General features: G+C 28.7%; 2 protein-coding genes and 1 long non-coding RNA gene across 13 annotated transcripts in view; 1 reads left to right on the top strand and 2 right to left on the bottom strand.

The window, feature by feature from the left end:
• Positions 1-159: 159 nt before the first annotated feature.
• On the bottom strand, positions 160-7245 carry LOC107068858 (uncharacterized). Of its 5 annotated transcripts, none has more exons than XM_089175804.1 (6): positions 5995-7245; positions 5343-5923; positions 4719-5267; positions 2552-4639; positions 2045-2416; positions 160-1953 (listed from the first exon to the last, which is right to left on the bottom strand). In XM_089175804.1, exons 1-6 carry the CDS (start codon positions 6807-6809, stop codon positions 1793-1795), a joined length of 4566 nt encoding a protein of 1521 aa, XP_089031930.1. In that variant the 5' UTR covers positions 6810-7245; the 3' UTR covers positions 160-1792. The 5 variants fall into 5 exon arrangements, with proteins under 5 accessions (XP_089031930.1, XP_089031931.1, XP_015181160.2 ...); XM_089175805.1 differs by having other exon boundaries at positions 2045-2413; XM_015325674.2 differs by having other exon boundaries at positions 2045-2704; positions 2771-4639; positions 5995-7242.
• Positions 7246-7638: 393 nt separating this feature from the next.
• LOC107068863 (cyclin-L1) lies at positions 7639-10456 on the bottom strand. 5 transcript variants are annotated; one of them, XM_015325684.2, is made up of 6 exons: positions 10121-10261; positions 9726-9937; positions 9596-9643; positions 8905-9089; positions 8217-8801; positions 7639-8131 (listed from the first exon to the last, which is right to left on the bottom strand). In XM_015325684.2, the coding sequence occupies exons 3-6, from the start codon at positions 9599-9601 to the stop codon at positions 7882-7884; spliced, it is 1026 nt and encodes a 341-aa protein (XP_015181170.1). In that variant the 5' UTR covers positions 9602-9643; positions 9726-9937; positions 10121-10261; the 3' UTR covers positions 7639-7881. The 5 variants fall into 5 exon arrangements, with proteins under 5 accessions (XP_015181170.1, XP_015181169.1, XP_089031934.1 ...); XM_015325683.2 differs by lacking the exons at positions 9596-9643; positions 9726-9937 and having other exon boundaries at positions 7639-7843; positions 7914-8131; positions 10121-10456; XM_089175808.1 differs by having other exon boundaries at positions 9596-9937.
• Positions 10457-10477: 21 nt separating this feature from the next.
• The window catches only part of LOC149031467 (uncharacterized), a 36268-nt gene continuing 34287 nt past the window's right edge, over positions 10478-12458 (top strand). Inside the window, exons 1-3 of one of the 3 annotated variants that reach the window (XR_016177705.1) lie at positions 10478-10916; positions 10997-11205; positions 11330-11408. This is a non-coding gene — a long non-coding RNA (uncharacterized LOC149031467). The remainder of the gene's footprint in view (positions 10917-10996; positions 11206-11329; positions 11409-12458) is intronic. The other 2 variants (XR_016177707.1, XR_016177706.1) reach the window with 2 other exon arrangements.

Below are 12458 nucleotides of genomic sequence, written 5' to 3'. Positions count from 1 at the left end.
ATAAAATGATAAAACATTATAATAAAAACAACACATATATATATATGTATATATGTATATTGATGATGAAATGCATTCATTTGATTCGCACATTCACACATTCATTCAATGAAGTGTGTGTATGTAATGTATGTGTATATAAAATGTTATACTATAGAATAATTGAATATAATTATATTTCATTTGTTTATATATTTTATAATTTTATTGAATATCATTTAATAGCACATATCTCAATTACTTGTCTTATTTTAAATGTTTTTTTTTCTTTTCTATTTCCTTTTTCTACAATATCCTGTAAATTATGTTATGCACATACACCTGTTATGATTGTGTGTGTATGTGTTGTTGTTGTTGTAATTAAATTCTACTTTTTGTATTTTTTTATTGTTGTTTTTTTTGTTTAATTCTTTCAAGATACATGGGGGATATTTTTTCAAGGTCATATATATATATATATATATATATATATATTATCACGGCAAGAACATTAATTTTCTTTTTCTAATATATCAAATTAATTACACAATTTATATACAAGTATAATATGCGTTATTGTTAAAAATGACACACAAGTGTCGTTTCAAGCATATCATAATAATATTTAGATTAATATATGATTTTAAGTGAATTTATAGAAAAGCTTGTTGTGTGTGTGTATGTGTGTGTTTTTTTTAATTATTATTATTATTTATATTCCCCTTTTTTCCCCCCCTTTTTCTTCTTCTTCTTCTTCTTCTTCTTTGGTTCTACTATAAAAGCAGACCACCATCTTTATTGTAATAGATCTTATTATTACCTTTTTGTAATAATAATAACGCATTAAAAATGATAATAATTTAAAACATTGTATTAATATACATTCATTATTCGTATTGTTTAAGAACAATTGTGAATACTCTGTTATGTTTTAATAACAAGTATAATAAATTCATTTAAATGTTATCACGTAAATTAAATCGTAATTCGTGTTAACAATCATTAAAACTTGTATAATTAAAAGAACTGTAGGAAAGTATTTATTTTATGTATCATGAAATAAAAAAATAAAAATAAAACACAATTTAGAAATTCATAATTGGTAATATATCTCTTTGTAAACAAAAACAAAAACAAAAACAAAAAATAAAAGGAAAAATGTACTTAGTAATATTTGACGATTATATTTTAAGTATCTTTTTGTCATATGAACTATACGTATATATATATATATATATATAATATATATGTATATTTATATTATATATAAATAAATTCAGCACACACTAATGGTCTTATACGTAAAAAACAAAAAAGAGAAAGATGATTTATCTTGATAATTCATGCAAATGATGTTTCTTTTGTTCTCTTGAATATTCTATCCTAAATATCTTTCCCTTCTGTATTTTGTTCTTCTCTTAATTTCTAACAATATTTGATCATATTATTATTAATATATTTCTATATATATTCGTATATGTACAAATGACAAAATACAATTGAAAATGGTTAATAAACATTTAGAAATGATAATCACAATATTACTTATTATATAATATACTTATTATTTCCACATAAGCATTGGACTCTGTCCTTTTTTCTGTTTTTTTTTTATTTGAAAAAAAATAATGAATAATAATAATAATAATAAAATAATAATAATAATAATAATAATAATAATAATAATATGTATATGTATATGCGTCCAACTCAAACAGTCATTTTAATGTTGAAATGAATTAAATGTCGTCGATGTATCTTGATAAAAAAAATTTACTTAAAGATGTTAAATATATGATTTTTACATTCTGCATCATCTTGGTTTTCTGCCTCTGGCAGGTCTTGATCGGGGTGCAGTTGAACCACTACCAATGCTAAACATTCCAGGAGTTGGAGCATTAAATGTGGGTGTACCAGAAGTTCCAAAATTAAGCGATGGCGTAGTTGATGGTGCAGTAAAATTAAATCCTGTAACTATACATTCATTTTTATTTTTGTTGTTATTGTTGTTGTTCTTTTGTTATTGTATTATTAATGAGATTTAAGAGATAATGTTAATGGTTACCTGGTTTAGAAGTGCTCGCACCAAATTGGAATGGTACAGCTCCAGTTGTTGATGTATTGTTATTAGATGCGTTATTATTACCAAATGTAAAGGTATTAGTTGGTTGTTGTTGCTGTTGTTGTTGTTGTTGTTGTTGTCCTGCCTGATTTCCACCAAATGTAAAGATATTACTTGTATTGTTTTCATTTGTTGGAAAAGCGGGTGTCACTGTTGTTTGAATACCAAATGGCGATGGTTTATTGTCACCAAAGGCATTAGAATTACTGGCAGCACCAAACTGCAGAGGAGTTGATTGTTGAGTTTCAAAGGTACTTTGCATCGGAGTGTTGAAGGTTCCAACTGGAGTAGTAGTAGTAGATCCAAAGGGAGCTGCTGGATTATTTTGATTTCCAAATATTGGATTTGGTGTAGTAAGACAAGCAAAACTATTAGTTGTTGATGTTTGCGTACTCCCTGGTGCACTTAAGTTTGGTGCACCAAATACAGGAGTGGTTGTATTTGTATTACCAAAATTGAGAGTACTGGTTGAAACGCTAGGAGAACCAAACGTTGGTGGTGCTGTAGTCTGTGATCCAAACAATGGTGTACTGGTACTTCCAAAGACTGTTGTAGTAGATCCAAAAGCAGGAGGTTTATTTTCTTCTTTGAAGTTATTGTTGCCTGTACCAAATTCAATGGTTGGTTTTGTTGATTGGATTGGTGTAAAAGGAGATTTTGTTGTATTACCAAAAATAGGAGCAGCGATTGATTGACCAAATACTGGCTCGCTGGTTGTTGTTCTAAACATCGTTGTTGTTGCTGGTGTATTGAACATCGATCCACTTGTTGTTGTTGCTGGTGTATTGAACATCGATCCACTTGTTGTTGCTGGTGTATTAAACATTGATACAGTTGTCGTTGCTGGTGAATTAAACATAGATGTAGCTGTAGTTGATGGTGTACTAAACATAGATACAGTTGTAGTTGATGGTGCATTAAATATAGATGCAGTTGTAGTTGATGGTGTATTAAACATTGACGCTGTAGTTGTTGCTGGTGTATTAAACATCGATGCAGTTGTCGTTGCTGGTGTATTAAACATAGATGCAGTTGTCGTTGCTGGTGTACTAAATATAGATACACTTGTAGTTGATGGTGTATTAAATATAGATGCAGTTGTAGTTGATGGTGTATTAAATATAGATGCATTTGTAGAAAATTGCGTAGATGAAGTAACAACTGGTATGTTAAATCCAGAAGTTGTATTATTACTTGTAGTAGATGTAACTGGTGTATTAGTTGATGTTAACAATCCAGTAGAGTTTCCTAATGCATTTGCATTATAAGAAAATGTTGATTTATTATCCGTTGTTGATGCATTTGATGTTCCAAATGAAAATATAGGTTTTGTGGTACTAAACGTAAACGTCGTAGATCCACTAGATGCATTTGCATTAAATGTACTATTTGCCAAATTTAACATCGTATTGCTTGTTGTAGGTTGATTAATTGAAATTATAGTTGTATTACTAGACATTGGATTAGTAACAACATTACTTGTTGTTGTATTAAATAAAGAAACTTCAGATTTAGACGTCGTTGTAGTATTACTTCCAAATATGAATGGTACTGAACTTGTTGTAGTTGTTGAGAAATTTTTAAAGGTGTTACTTGTAGTATTATCTCCAATATTTTGAAAAACAGAAACAGCAGAACCAGCACCAGCACCAGCACCAGCACCAGCGCTACTACCAACAGTTATCGAAGTAACATTAGCTGGAGCAGTAAACATATTTTTCATGTCAGTGGTAAAACTTAAACCACTGGTTGTATTTTGAACAGATGCAGTATTTATTTGTGATGACTCAGTAGTAGTAGTGTTAGCAATATTGCCAAAAGTAAATTTAGGAAAATTGGTACTCGTTGTAAATCCTGTATTAGTTGAATTAGGTAAGAAGGATTTGCCAATGCTAGTTTTGTTATTGGTTGTATCAGAAAATGATGATGTTGTTGCAGTATTAGCGATAGTACTCTTATTTGCAAAGAGACTAGTTGAAGAAGATGGTATTGATAGTATAACAGTTGTTGTTGGTACATTTGTAGAACTTGTAGAAAGATTTATAATGGGAGTACTTGATTTCAATATTCCACTTGAGATTTTTGGTGATACAATTACTGAATTAGCTGATGTTGTAATTGGTAACGTTTCTGTTACCGTTTTGTTAGGTATTGTGAATGAAACTGTCGTTGTAATTATCGTCACATTAGGTAATTCCTGTGATGTTGGTGTTGCATCAGTCTTAGAAGTTGATGTTTCAGAATTAATCATTGATTTATTCTTGTCATCTGATACTAAATTACTTGCACTCTGTTCTTTAATACCAGATACATTTTCTGTATTTGGTAAGTTAAATGTTATATGTTTGACTGGTTTAGTATTAGATAATGGAGAAAGTGGTGGTGCTAAAGCAGACGTAGTAATAGGTGTTGTATTAACGTTAGTTGTCGTTGTTATAGAATTGAGAGTAGCACAATCTGTAGAAGAAGAAATTGTAGGTGCTACTTCACTAATTTCTTCCGCCTGAATGACAACATCAGGATTAATTCCACTAGCTGCTGGAAAATATAATGAAATAGTGTATTAGAAATGAAATTGTGTTGTTTAAATAAAATCATGAAATCTGTAAATACTCACCTTTGCCAGATATAGCATCAAACATACTTTGTAATCTAGCTCGCATACTGGTTTGTTTCATTTTGACTATATCTGTCTTTTTAATTTCTTCTACATCGTTTGTGGTAAAGCCAGCCTCTATAAAATGCTTTTGTTCTTCTTCGAATGACTTTAATTTGTCATTTCTTTTTGGTTCTTCTTTCATAAACAATTTATCTGTGTATGTGGTTGTATTTAAAGAACTATTATTACCTTCTTCCTTATCCTCATGAGGTTTTACATCTTGTTCATTAACAGGAAGAGGAGGAGGTACATTGGATTCACTATCGTTCTTTGCATTATTATGAGGTTTAAGTATTCCTTTAACACAAGGTTGTTTTTGATTGTTATCTGGAGATTTATGTGAAGGTGAACTTGCAACTCGCTTTTTGTTCTCATTCATCTCAGCATCTGTATCTTCTTTATTTATAATCTGTAGTTCAATAGGAGACTGTAAATCTTCATGTTGCGAATCTTTCAAAGACTTAAAATGTTTTTCAAATTCAGGAGTTCCACAGCGAGAACAGTCAACTAAAATTCATATTATTAATATACAATTTGATAAATGAAATAACATTGATTATATAAGAAAAATATTGCACATACCAGCTTTTCTTTTTATACCAGTAGCAACATGAACACTTGAGCTTAACGAACGTAGAATATCATAACATGATGGTGTTTTACTACGTTTGGTAGGTCTAAGATTTTTCGATGAATTCTCATCGTCGGATTTAGGTGATTCATCTCTACCTCTTTTTTGTTTGGTTTCTTCAAAATTGTCAGTAGCAGCATCGTTTATTAACATATTATCAGTTCTTTGTTTTTTCACAATTTCAGTTGTAACATCTTCCCTGGACGCGTGTCTTTTCAATGATATCTCTTTTAAAACTTGTACAACATTAGACGATGGAGATTTATTTTCTGATTGGCATACATCAGACAACATTTTTTGCCTTTCTTGAGGTGAAAACTTGGTAGTTTCTGGCGGTGCGATTCTAACTGTAACAGGTCCTCTTATCTTAGCAAATTTTGTATTGATAAGAGGAATAGGACTGGCATGGAGATTAACTTTTGGAAATTGGCCGGTGCTGTACTGCGACTGATGTGTCAATTTATTATTAGCTTCGGCGGCGTATTTAGTTAACCTCAATGTTAATCCTGGTGATGTTATATCAGTATATGTCCTATCATATAAAGAAAATATCAATGCGAATGAATAATCTAATAATAATAATAATTAAAGTAAATTAGTTACTTAGGATCAATGTTATATCTTGTAGAAGCCAATAATGGTCCAGCAACTGTCTGCACAGTTTTAATTCCAGCAGCTTTAGATCTCATTTTGGGACTGATGCTAGTACCCCATGGTGATCCCTCAGGTGTGAACGTTGTATTATTTTCACCGCGTGTTAAAGTATGATTCTGATTAAACATTGGAGAATTTTTCTTCGGTGATGATAAATTAGTAGTCTCTAACGTATCCGATTCTAATTCACGTAAATCATCCTTTTTTAATACACTTAATGGCGTAGACATATATTTGCTGTATCTATTTCTTGTACCAGGAGATTGATATTTGTTATTCTGATTGAATTTGTTCTCAGATACATTGGATATATCAGAAATATTTATTTTATGAGCAGTTCGTGGGATTGGACTTAATTGTGGAATGATATCAAATCTTGATGTGTTTCTACTATTAAAAGTAGTATCACTGCTTAATTGATATCCACTTGATCTTCGGCTCGTCATTTTATTAACTGTCGATGAAATAACTTCAAAAACGTATTTTATTTGATTGCAGATAAAATGAAAGTATCTTAATAGATAAACTATCAATTTCTCTATAACTATCTTCAATTCTAGAGCGGTTTCTTTGAAATAATAAAAAAAATAAAATGCATGCGGCGATAGCAAGCTATCGTTGGTGATCAAAGAATAGCAAACATAGATCACTAGAATTAAGGATATGACTACTGCGAGGACTGGTCCCCAGGTGTTGTATAATAATATACACCCACTCAACAAACTTAACAACACTACGACAACCCGGCTTTCAAGTTCCAACATATTATTTCAAAATAATAACCTCCCCATGTTTGAAAAAAGCACACTCACTTAACTTAACCGGAACTTCAACTAGTCAAATTAATAAGGCTTACTAAATATAACATAGACGGGCTAACGGTATAATATTTTAAATAACTTGATTTTAATGAGTAAACTAGGATATGACGTCAGAATCTATTGCAACTTTATCCAATCGTATACTTGTTAATGTGAACATTTACATCATCGCCATCTACAATTAATCTTTCTGACTATTTAAAATGCATTTAAGAATTATTTTGAAATATCTATAGATATATTTCAATATTATCTGTAATATTGCAATCTTTAAATATAAACGTGCTTTTAATTATTCCATTTATCTTTACTTTTTATCTAAATTGTCAAACATATTATCCGTTGAGTAGCCATTTTCTCATAAATTGTTCTTCCGCTTTTATTTATTTCTATTTATCATACTTTTCATTATTTTATATTCACTTGATATTTTTTCATTTATATTATTAATATTAAATAGATCAATTATAAATGCGTTTATTAATAATGTTTAGTTTTAAATATAGATATTTTCTAGTTTCAAATTTTTGTAGGTTAGCGGCCATTACGCTACGTCACGTTTCCCGTTATTTCGGAGTAGCAGGATGCGCAGTGGTACAGTGCGCAGCGTTTGAGGTTAATGTCACGTATGCTATTTGTCAATTGAATTGTTTGTCAGTTGAATTGTTTTTTAATTCACTTTTAATCTAATAAATGATTTATTTTAATGAAACAATAAAATAAAATAAAATAAAATAAAATAAAATAAAATAAAATAAAGTGAAACACAATATATATTTATAAATTTTTTTTATTAAACTATAATGATTAAATAGCATAGTTCAAAATGACATTTTATTTACAAAGATTACAAATTACAAACGTTACAACTTTTTAAAGCAAAAGTTCCTTTTTTTTTCTTCTTCTCTTCTTCTTCTTCTTTAAAGATAAAATTATATCATGAAAATATCCATGATCTTTTGTTCATTTATATATATCTATATTAAATTTATTAATTAAAGTCTGTTATTATATTTTAATGTCTTCGGCGTTTGCTACGATGCTTACATGATTTTTCAGAATCTCTTTCTCGTGAACGACTATGGGACCTATAACGACTATGTGAAGATTTGTGACTACCTGATCTTCTTCGTTGTGCTTTTTTGGGTTTACGAGATCTTCCATGACTATAACTGCGAGATCTACTTCTACTAACGTGTCTCTTTCTTTTATTATGTTTTGTTCCTTCTCCTTTGGACGGAGAGGTACTGGTTGACTTAGAACGTCTGTGAAACAAACCCAAACAAAAAAATAAGTATACATTATGAAACCTATATAATACAATTAGAAAAAATTTGATATACTTTATACCTAGGTGATTTAGTTCTTTCAGGTACAGCATGTGTACCACTGCGACTAATAAAACCACCCCAAGCGTTGTGATGTTTTGGCAATGGTGGACTTGGTGTATGACTGTCAACATCACCACCACGTGCTTTAGTTCTTGCTTCTTCATATTGACGACGTAACTCTTCTACTTTCTTTTCCAATTGTTCTGGCTTTACTCGTGGCCTAGAGTATAACTTTAAAATACGACGACACACGTCTTTTATTGCTGACTCGCTAACTTTGAAAAGACAAAACCACGATGGTGAAGTTGGCAAAGGAAGTTGAAGCTGACGTGCACCCAAATAAACACATGCACATGCCACAGTTTCTGGTTGGTGTCTCAAAAATACATCTGATCGTAATGAGTCATTCATGTAATTCCAACATTGTTGCATTAGAGCACGATTCTTTTCATAACCCAATACTTGCAAGTACATAACTATTATTTTGTGTGGATGTTTGACGTGTACACAAAAACCTAATTCCTTTAATACTCTTCTTTCTGATTTAATAACTTGATTTTTTAATGCTACATAATTTTGATCAAGTATCACTGGTTGTATTGGTCTGAAAAAAAAGAATCAAATGAAAAATAAATTATTTACAAATACAACACATCATACATTTTTGAAATAAATGTTCCATTTAATGTGATATAAATGAAATTTACTTTTGACAAGTAACTTGTTTAATGTGATTAAAGACATTAATAACATCTCTAATTCTCCTTGGTGATTCTTCTATTTTACAAGCTAAACAGATACAACCCATTGCTGTTGTTTCCATGTTATGTCTCACTAACGATTTACTATAATAAAAGCGTTGAAATATCACCTGTCCAGTAGCCATTGCAACCTATAAAATATAATTTTAGGAACAAAAGTTTATTCTTAATTTGACATTGAAGTATTTTTTTTTTTTATGAAAAATGAGATTGTTATATGAAATAAAGTAGTGTTTCTCAACTGGGTTATGTACTATGAATCAACACAATAAATGTTGAAAAATAAAATATAATTATTGTAGAACATGTAACAAATTTAATATACTATAATATATTTTTTTAAAAATAATTATACAAAAGTAAATGGAAAATTAAATTAATTAATAAATAATTTCATCCTTGAAGTCAATCAAATTATAATTTTAATTTCAAATTGACTTTTACTTTTTATTGACAATTAAAATTTGTTTATATTGACCATCAATTGAAAAACACTGAACTAAAGATTTTGTGTAAATGATCTAAATGAATAGTATAACTGAAAAAAAAAAACGAAAAAAAGCAAAACTTGTATCGTTAGAAGGAAAATATAATTGTTATTTTTTGGTTTTGTTTTTACTTATAATATTACACTTACTTTCATATATAACGGGTTGTACCAAACTTAACCTTTTTAATTGCCATGCTAATAATAAGAAAAATATTCAAATACGTACTATATATATAAATTGCATATATAATGTGTATAATTCAAATGTAAATTATACCATTGATAACGTGTGTTGCTGAGATCATGAATAGATACGTGAAGAAAACGTGACGTATATCATGTTCCTTCCTCTTCTTTAATTTGTATATACGTTAGATTTTTATTTAGATATACAATTCTCGCGCAGTTCACAACTTCATAATAGAGTAATTTACTTACAATTTTTTTTTATTTTTATTTTTATTTTTTTTTTGTGTGTACTGTGCTTAACTATAAACATAATTTATTGTATAACCACCATTTTTTGAATCGAAGGAAAATTTTTGTATATATATATATATATGTATATATAACATAATATACAGACAGACACATAAAAAAAATCTACTTTAGAGGTTAGAAAATTTTCCTAAAAGTACAAATATCATTGAAATTAATAATAATAATATTAACCTGTGGTAGTTTCAAGAGAATTCCGGCCGTTTGTATTAATTCGCATCCTAATATCCGTAGATCTGTTTCAGTTTCAGCATCTAAACCGTCTAAATGCGATGGTGTAGAAGCAAGTTTTTCTTCAGGTAAAAGACAATTTTGTAAAGTCAAGACAATTTTTCCATAAGATTTGGTATTAGTCACAGTCGTAGGTTTGGCTACCGTCGTTGAATTTTCTTTACCACTCATTTTATTATTTTTCACACAAAATGGACTTTTTAACAAACAATATTCAATGACTTTAAAAAACTTTGTTCAACTAATCAACGAACTCCTGTACTATACTGGAAATGACGACATGTTCAAATAAATGTCCCTAGATCGGGTTCGATGTTTTTTTCCGGAAAATGCTATCACGTAGGGACTTTTGTTTTTATTATTGTGTCTCTTTCTTACCTTGTTTATCGAATTATAAATTTTATATATTTTATTATTGTTTTGGATTTTAATTATTGTTTACATTCATTATAGTTTATTAAATAATGTGTTTTAATCATAGATATACTACACATAGAGCAGACAAGCCAGCATAAAACCCTGTCGACGAAATAAAAAGAGAAAGAACATGAGAGGTTGATGTTATCTTTATCTAACTTGCACTGAGCGGCGCATGCGCATTAGTCTGCTAGTAGAGGTGGCACATCAAGTCTAATGCGCACGCGCCAGTACCACATGAGTTAGAGAAAGACAACATCAACCTTTCGTTTTTTGTTGCTATATTCATGCAGAGACATTTCCACTTACACAACCGCCTATGGTTTGTCTCCTTTATTTGTAATATCTCTATGGTTTTAACTATGATATTTAATTTAAATAATTCTAACATAATTTTACTAGATTTGAAAAAGGCGCTATCTATCCTCTTCACTTTCTTTTCTTCTGATTGGTTATTGCGAAAATTTTGTGACCAATCATAAGAGTTCTCATACTGTGCGTTGATTGGTTATATTTTTTTCTGTACGAAATCAAATAATTTTAACGAGCCATAATTAATTTTAAAATACGCGGGAAAATTACAGAAGATTAATAATAATTAAGGGATGAACGTAAGTTGATTTTATTTTTATAGAAAGATAAGTAATTCATTTCAAATGAAAAATTCGATATTTGTATATAATTATAGGAATATGAAAATGTTTAAAATGTATTTACATAATATTCTAATTATAGGTAGTGCATAATAAGTGTAACTGAACAGCAACAAGCTGAGTAACCTGAAATTCAATCTATTATTTAACATAAAAGATACGTATGTATATTTAAACATTTTATTTTATCAATTTTTCTGATTTTTCTTCTATTCTTTCATTACTGAATGCACATAATTATAATTATGATTATCTGTAAATTAATGGATTCCATTTGATAAAAAGTTATTTGAAAAATGCATTGTAATAGTATTTGACATTGAAAGAGTTAATATACAGATTGCTACAAAAATGATTTGTTTTAAATTTTATTTGACTTTAGAAAAGTAACTGTAAAAATTGTTCTATTAATGTATATCAAAATGATATTATTTAATGAATTGTTTAAGTTAATACCAAATCAACTGTAATCTGAATTAACTATAGTCAAAAGAATAACTTTTAAAATGAAAAAAAAAATAAATGTATAAAGCAGATCATTGTTTTAATAATAATAATAATTTTCTTTTTACAGTTTTTTTTTAAAGAATGTCTTGTAAAATATCTGAGAAACATACTTTTAAATTCTATCAACCGGATGAACTACTCCCTTTCTTTCTTTTTCTTTTTTTTTTGCTTCCTTCTCTTTATCGTTTTCATGTAATATATATATATATATATATAAACCATCAGATCACGCGAGTTTTAAGCACGAACGATTTCTCATACACATTTTGACAATAGTATGTTATTGTTATGACATCTAATTATCCTCACCTGCATAAAACTTGCCATTGTGCAATAACCAAACGTTGCAAAACGTGAACCCTAAATTTTACTGCTAAAAATACAGGAAACGAACGACATTCAAACAATGTAACGACCAATAAATAGTAAAACAACAATTAAAAAAATATTGTTAAATAAAAAAAAAGACATTTGAAAAAAATAATAACAATTAGGAACAATTGACAAAAAAAAAGAAAAGAAAACAAAACAAAACAAAACAAAAATCATTGAAATGATTCTCGTAGTCCTTGTGTTTGTATTTTGATATTAAATTATATTTGCTATTATACAATAGTAAATGTACTACTCAACTCAAAAGTACAACGAAATAAATTGAAATAAATAAATTGTAATATATATATATATATATAAATTACGTGTCA

This window comes from Polistes dominula, unplaced genomic scaffold (genome assembly GCF_049000335.1).
Source record: "Polistes dominula isolate Pdom_NZ unplaced genomic scaffold, Pdom_raw_medaka contig_19, whole genome shotgun sequence".
Classification (NCBI taxonomy): Eukaryota; Metazoa; Arthropoda; class Insecta; order Hymenoptera; family Vespidae; genus Polistes; species Polistes dominula.
This window is presented reverse-complemented; position numbering and strand designations above follow the sequence as displayed.

Bases quoted from the DNA above. Each gene is read 5' to 3' on its own strand.
- LOC107068863 (XM_015325681.2), bottom strand. From the start codon at position 10,348: ATGAGTGGTAAAGAAAATTCAACGACGGTAGCCAAACCTACGACTGTG. The intron at 9,090-10,120 runs GTTAATATTATT...TATATTTTATAG, and splicing joins TTCTCTTGAAACTACCACAG to GTTGCAATGGCTACTGGACA. The intron at 8,802-8,904 runs GTAAATTTCATT...CTTTTTTTTCAG, and splicing joins AAACAAGTTACTTGTCAAAA to ACCAATACAACCAGTGATAC.
- LOC107068858 (XM_089175802.1), bottom strand. From the start codon at position 6,809: ATGTTGGAACTTGAAAGCCGGGTTGTCGTAGTGTTGTTAAGTTTGTTG. The intron at 5,924-5,994 runs GTAACTAATTTA...TTTATATGATAG, and splicing joins AGATATAACATTGATCCTAA to GACATATACTGATATAACAT. The intron at 5,268-5,342 runs GTATGTGCAATA...TATGAATTTTAG, and splicing joins TGGTATAAAAAGAAAAGCTG to TTGACTGTTCTCGCTGTGGA.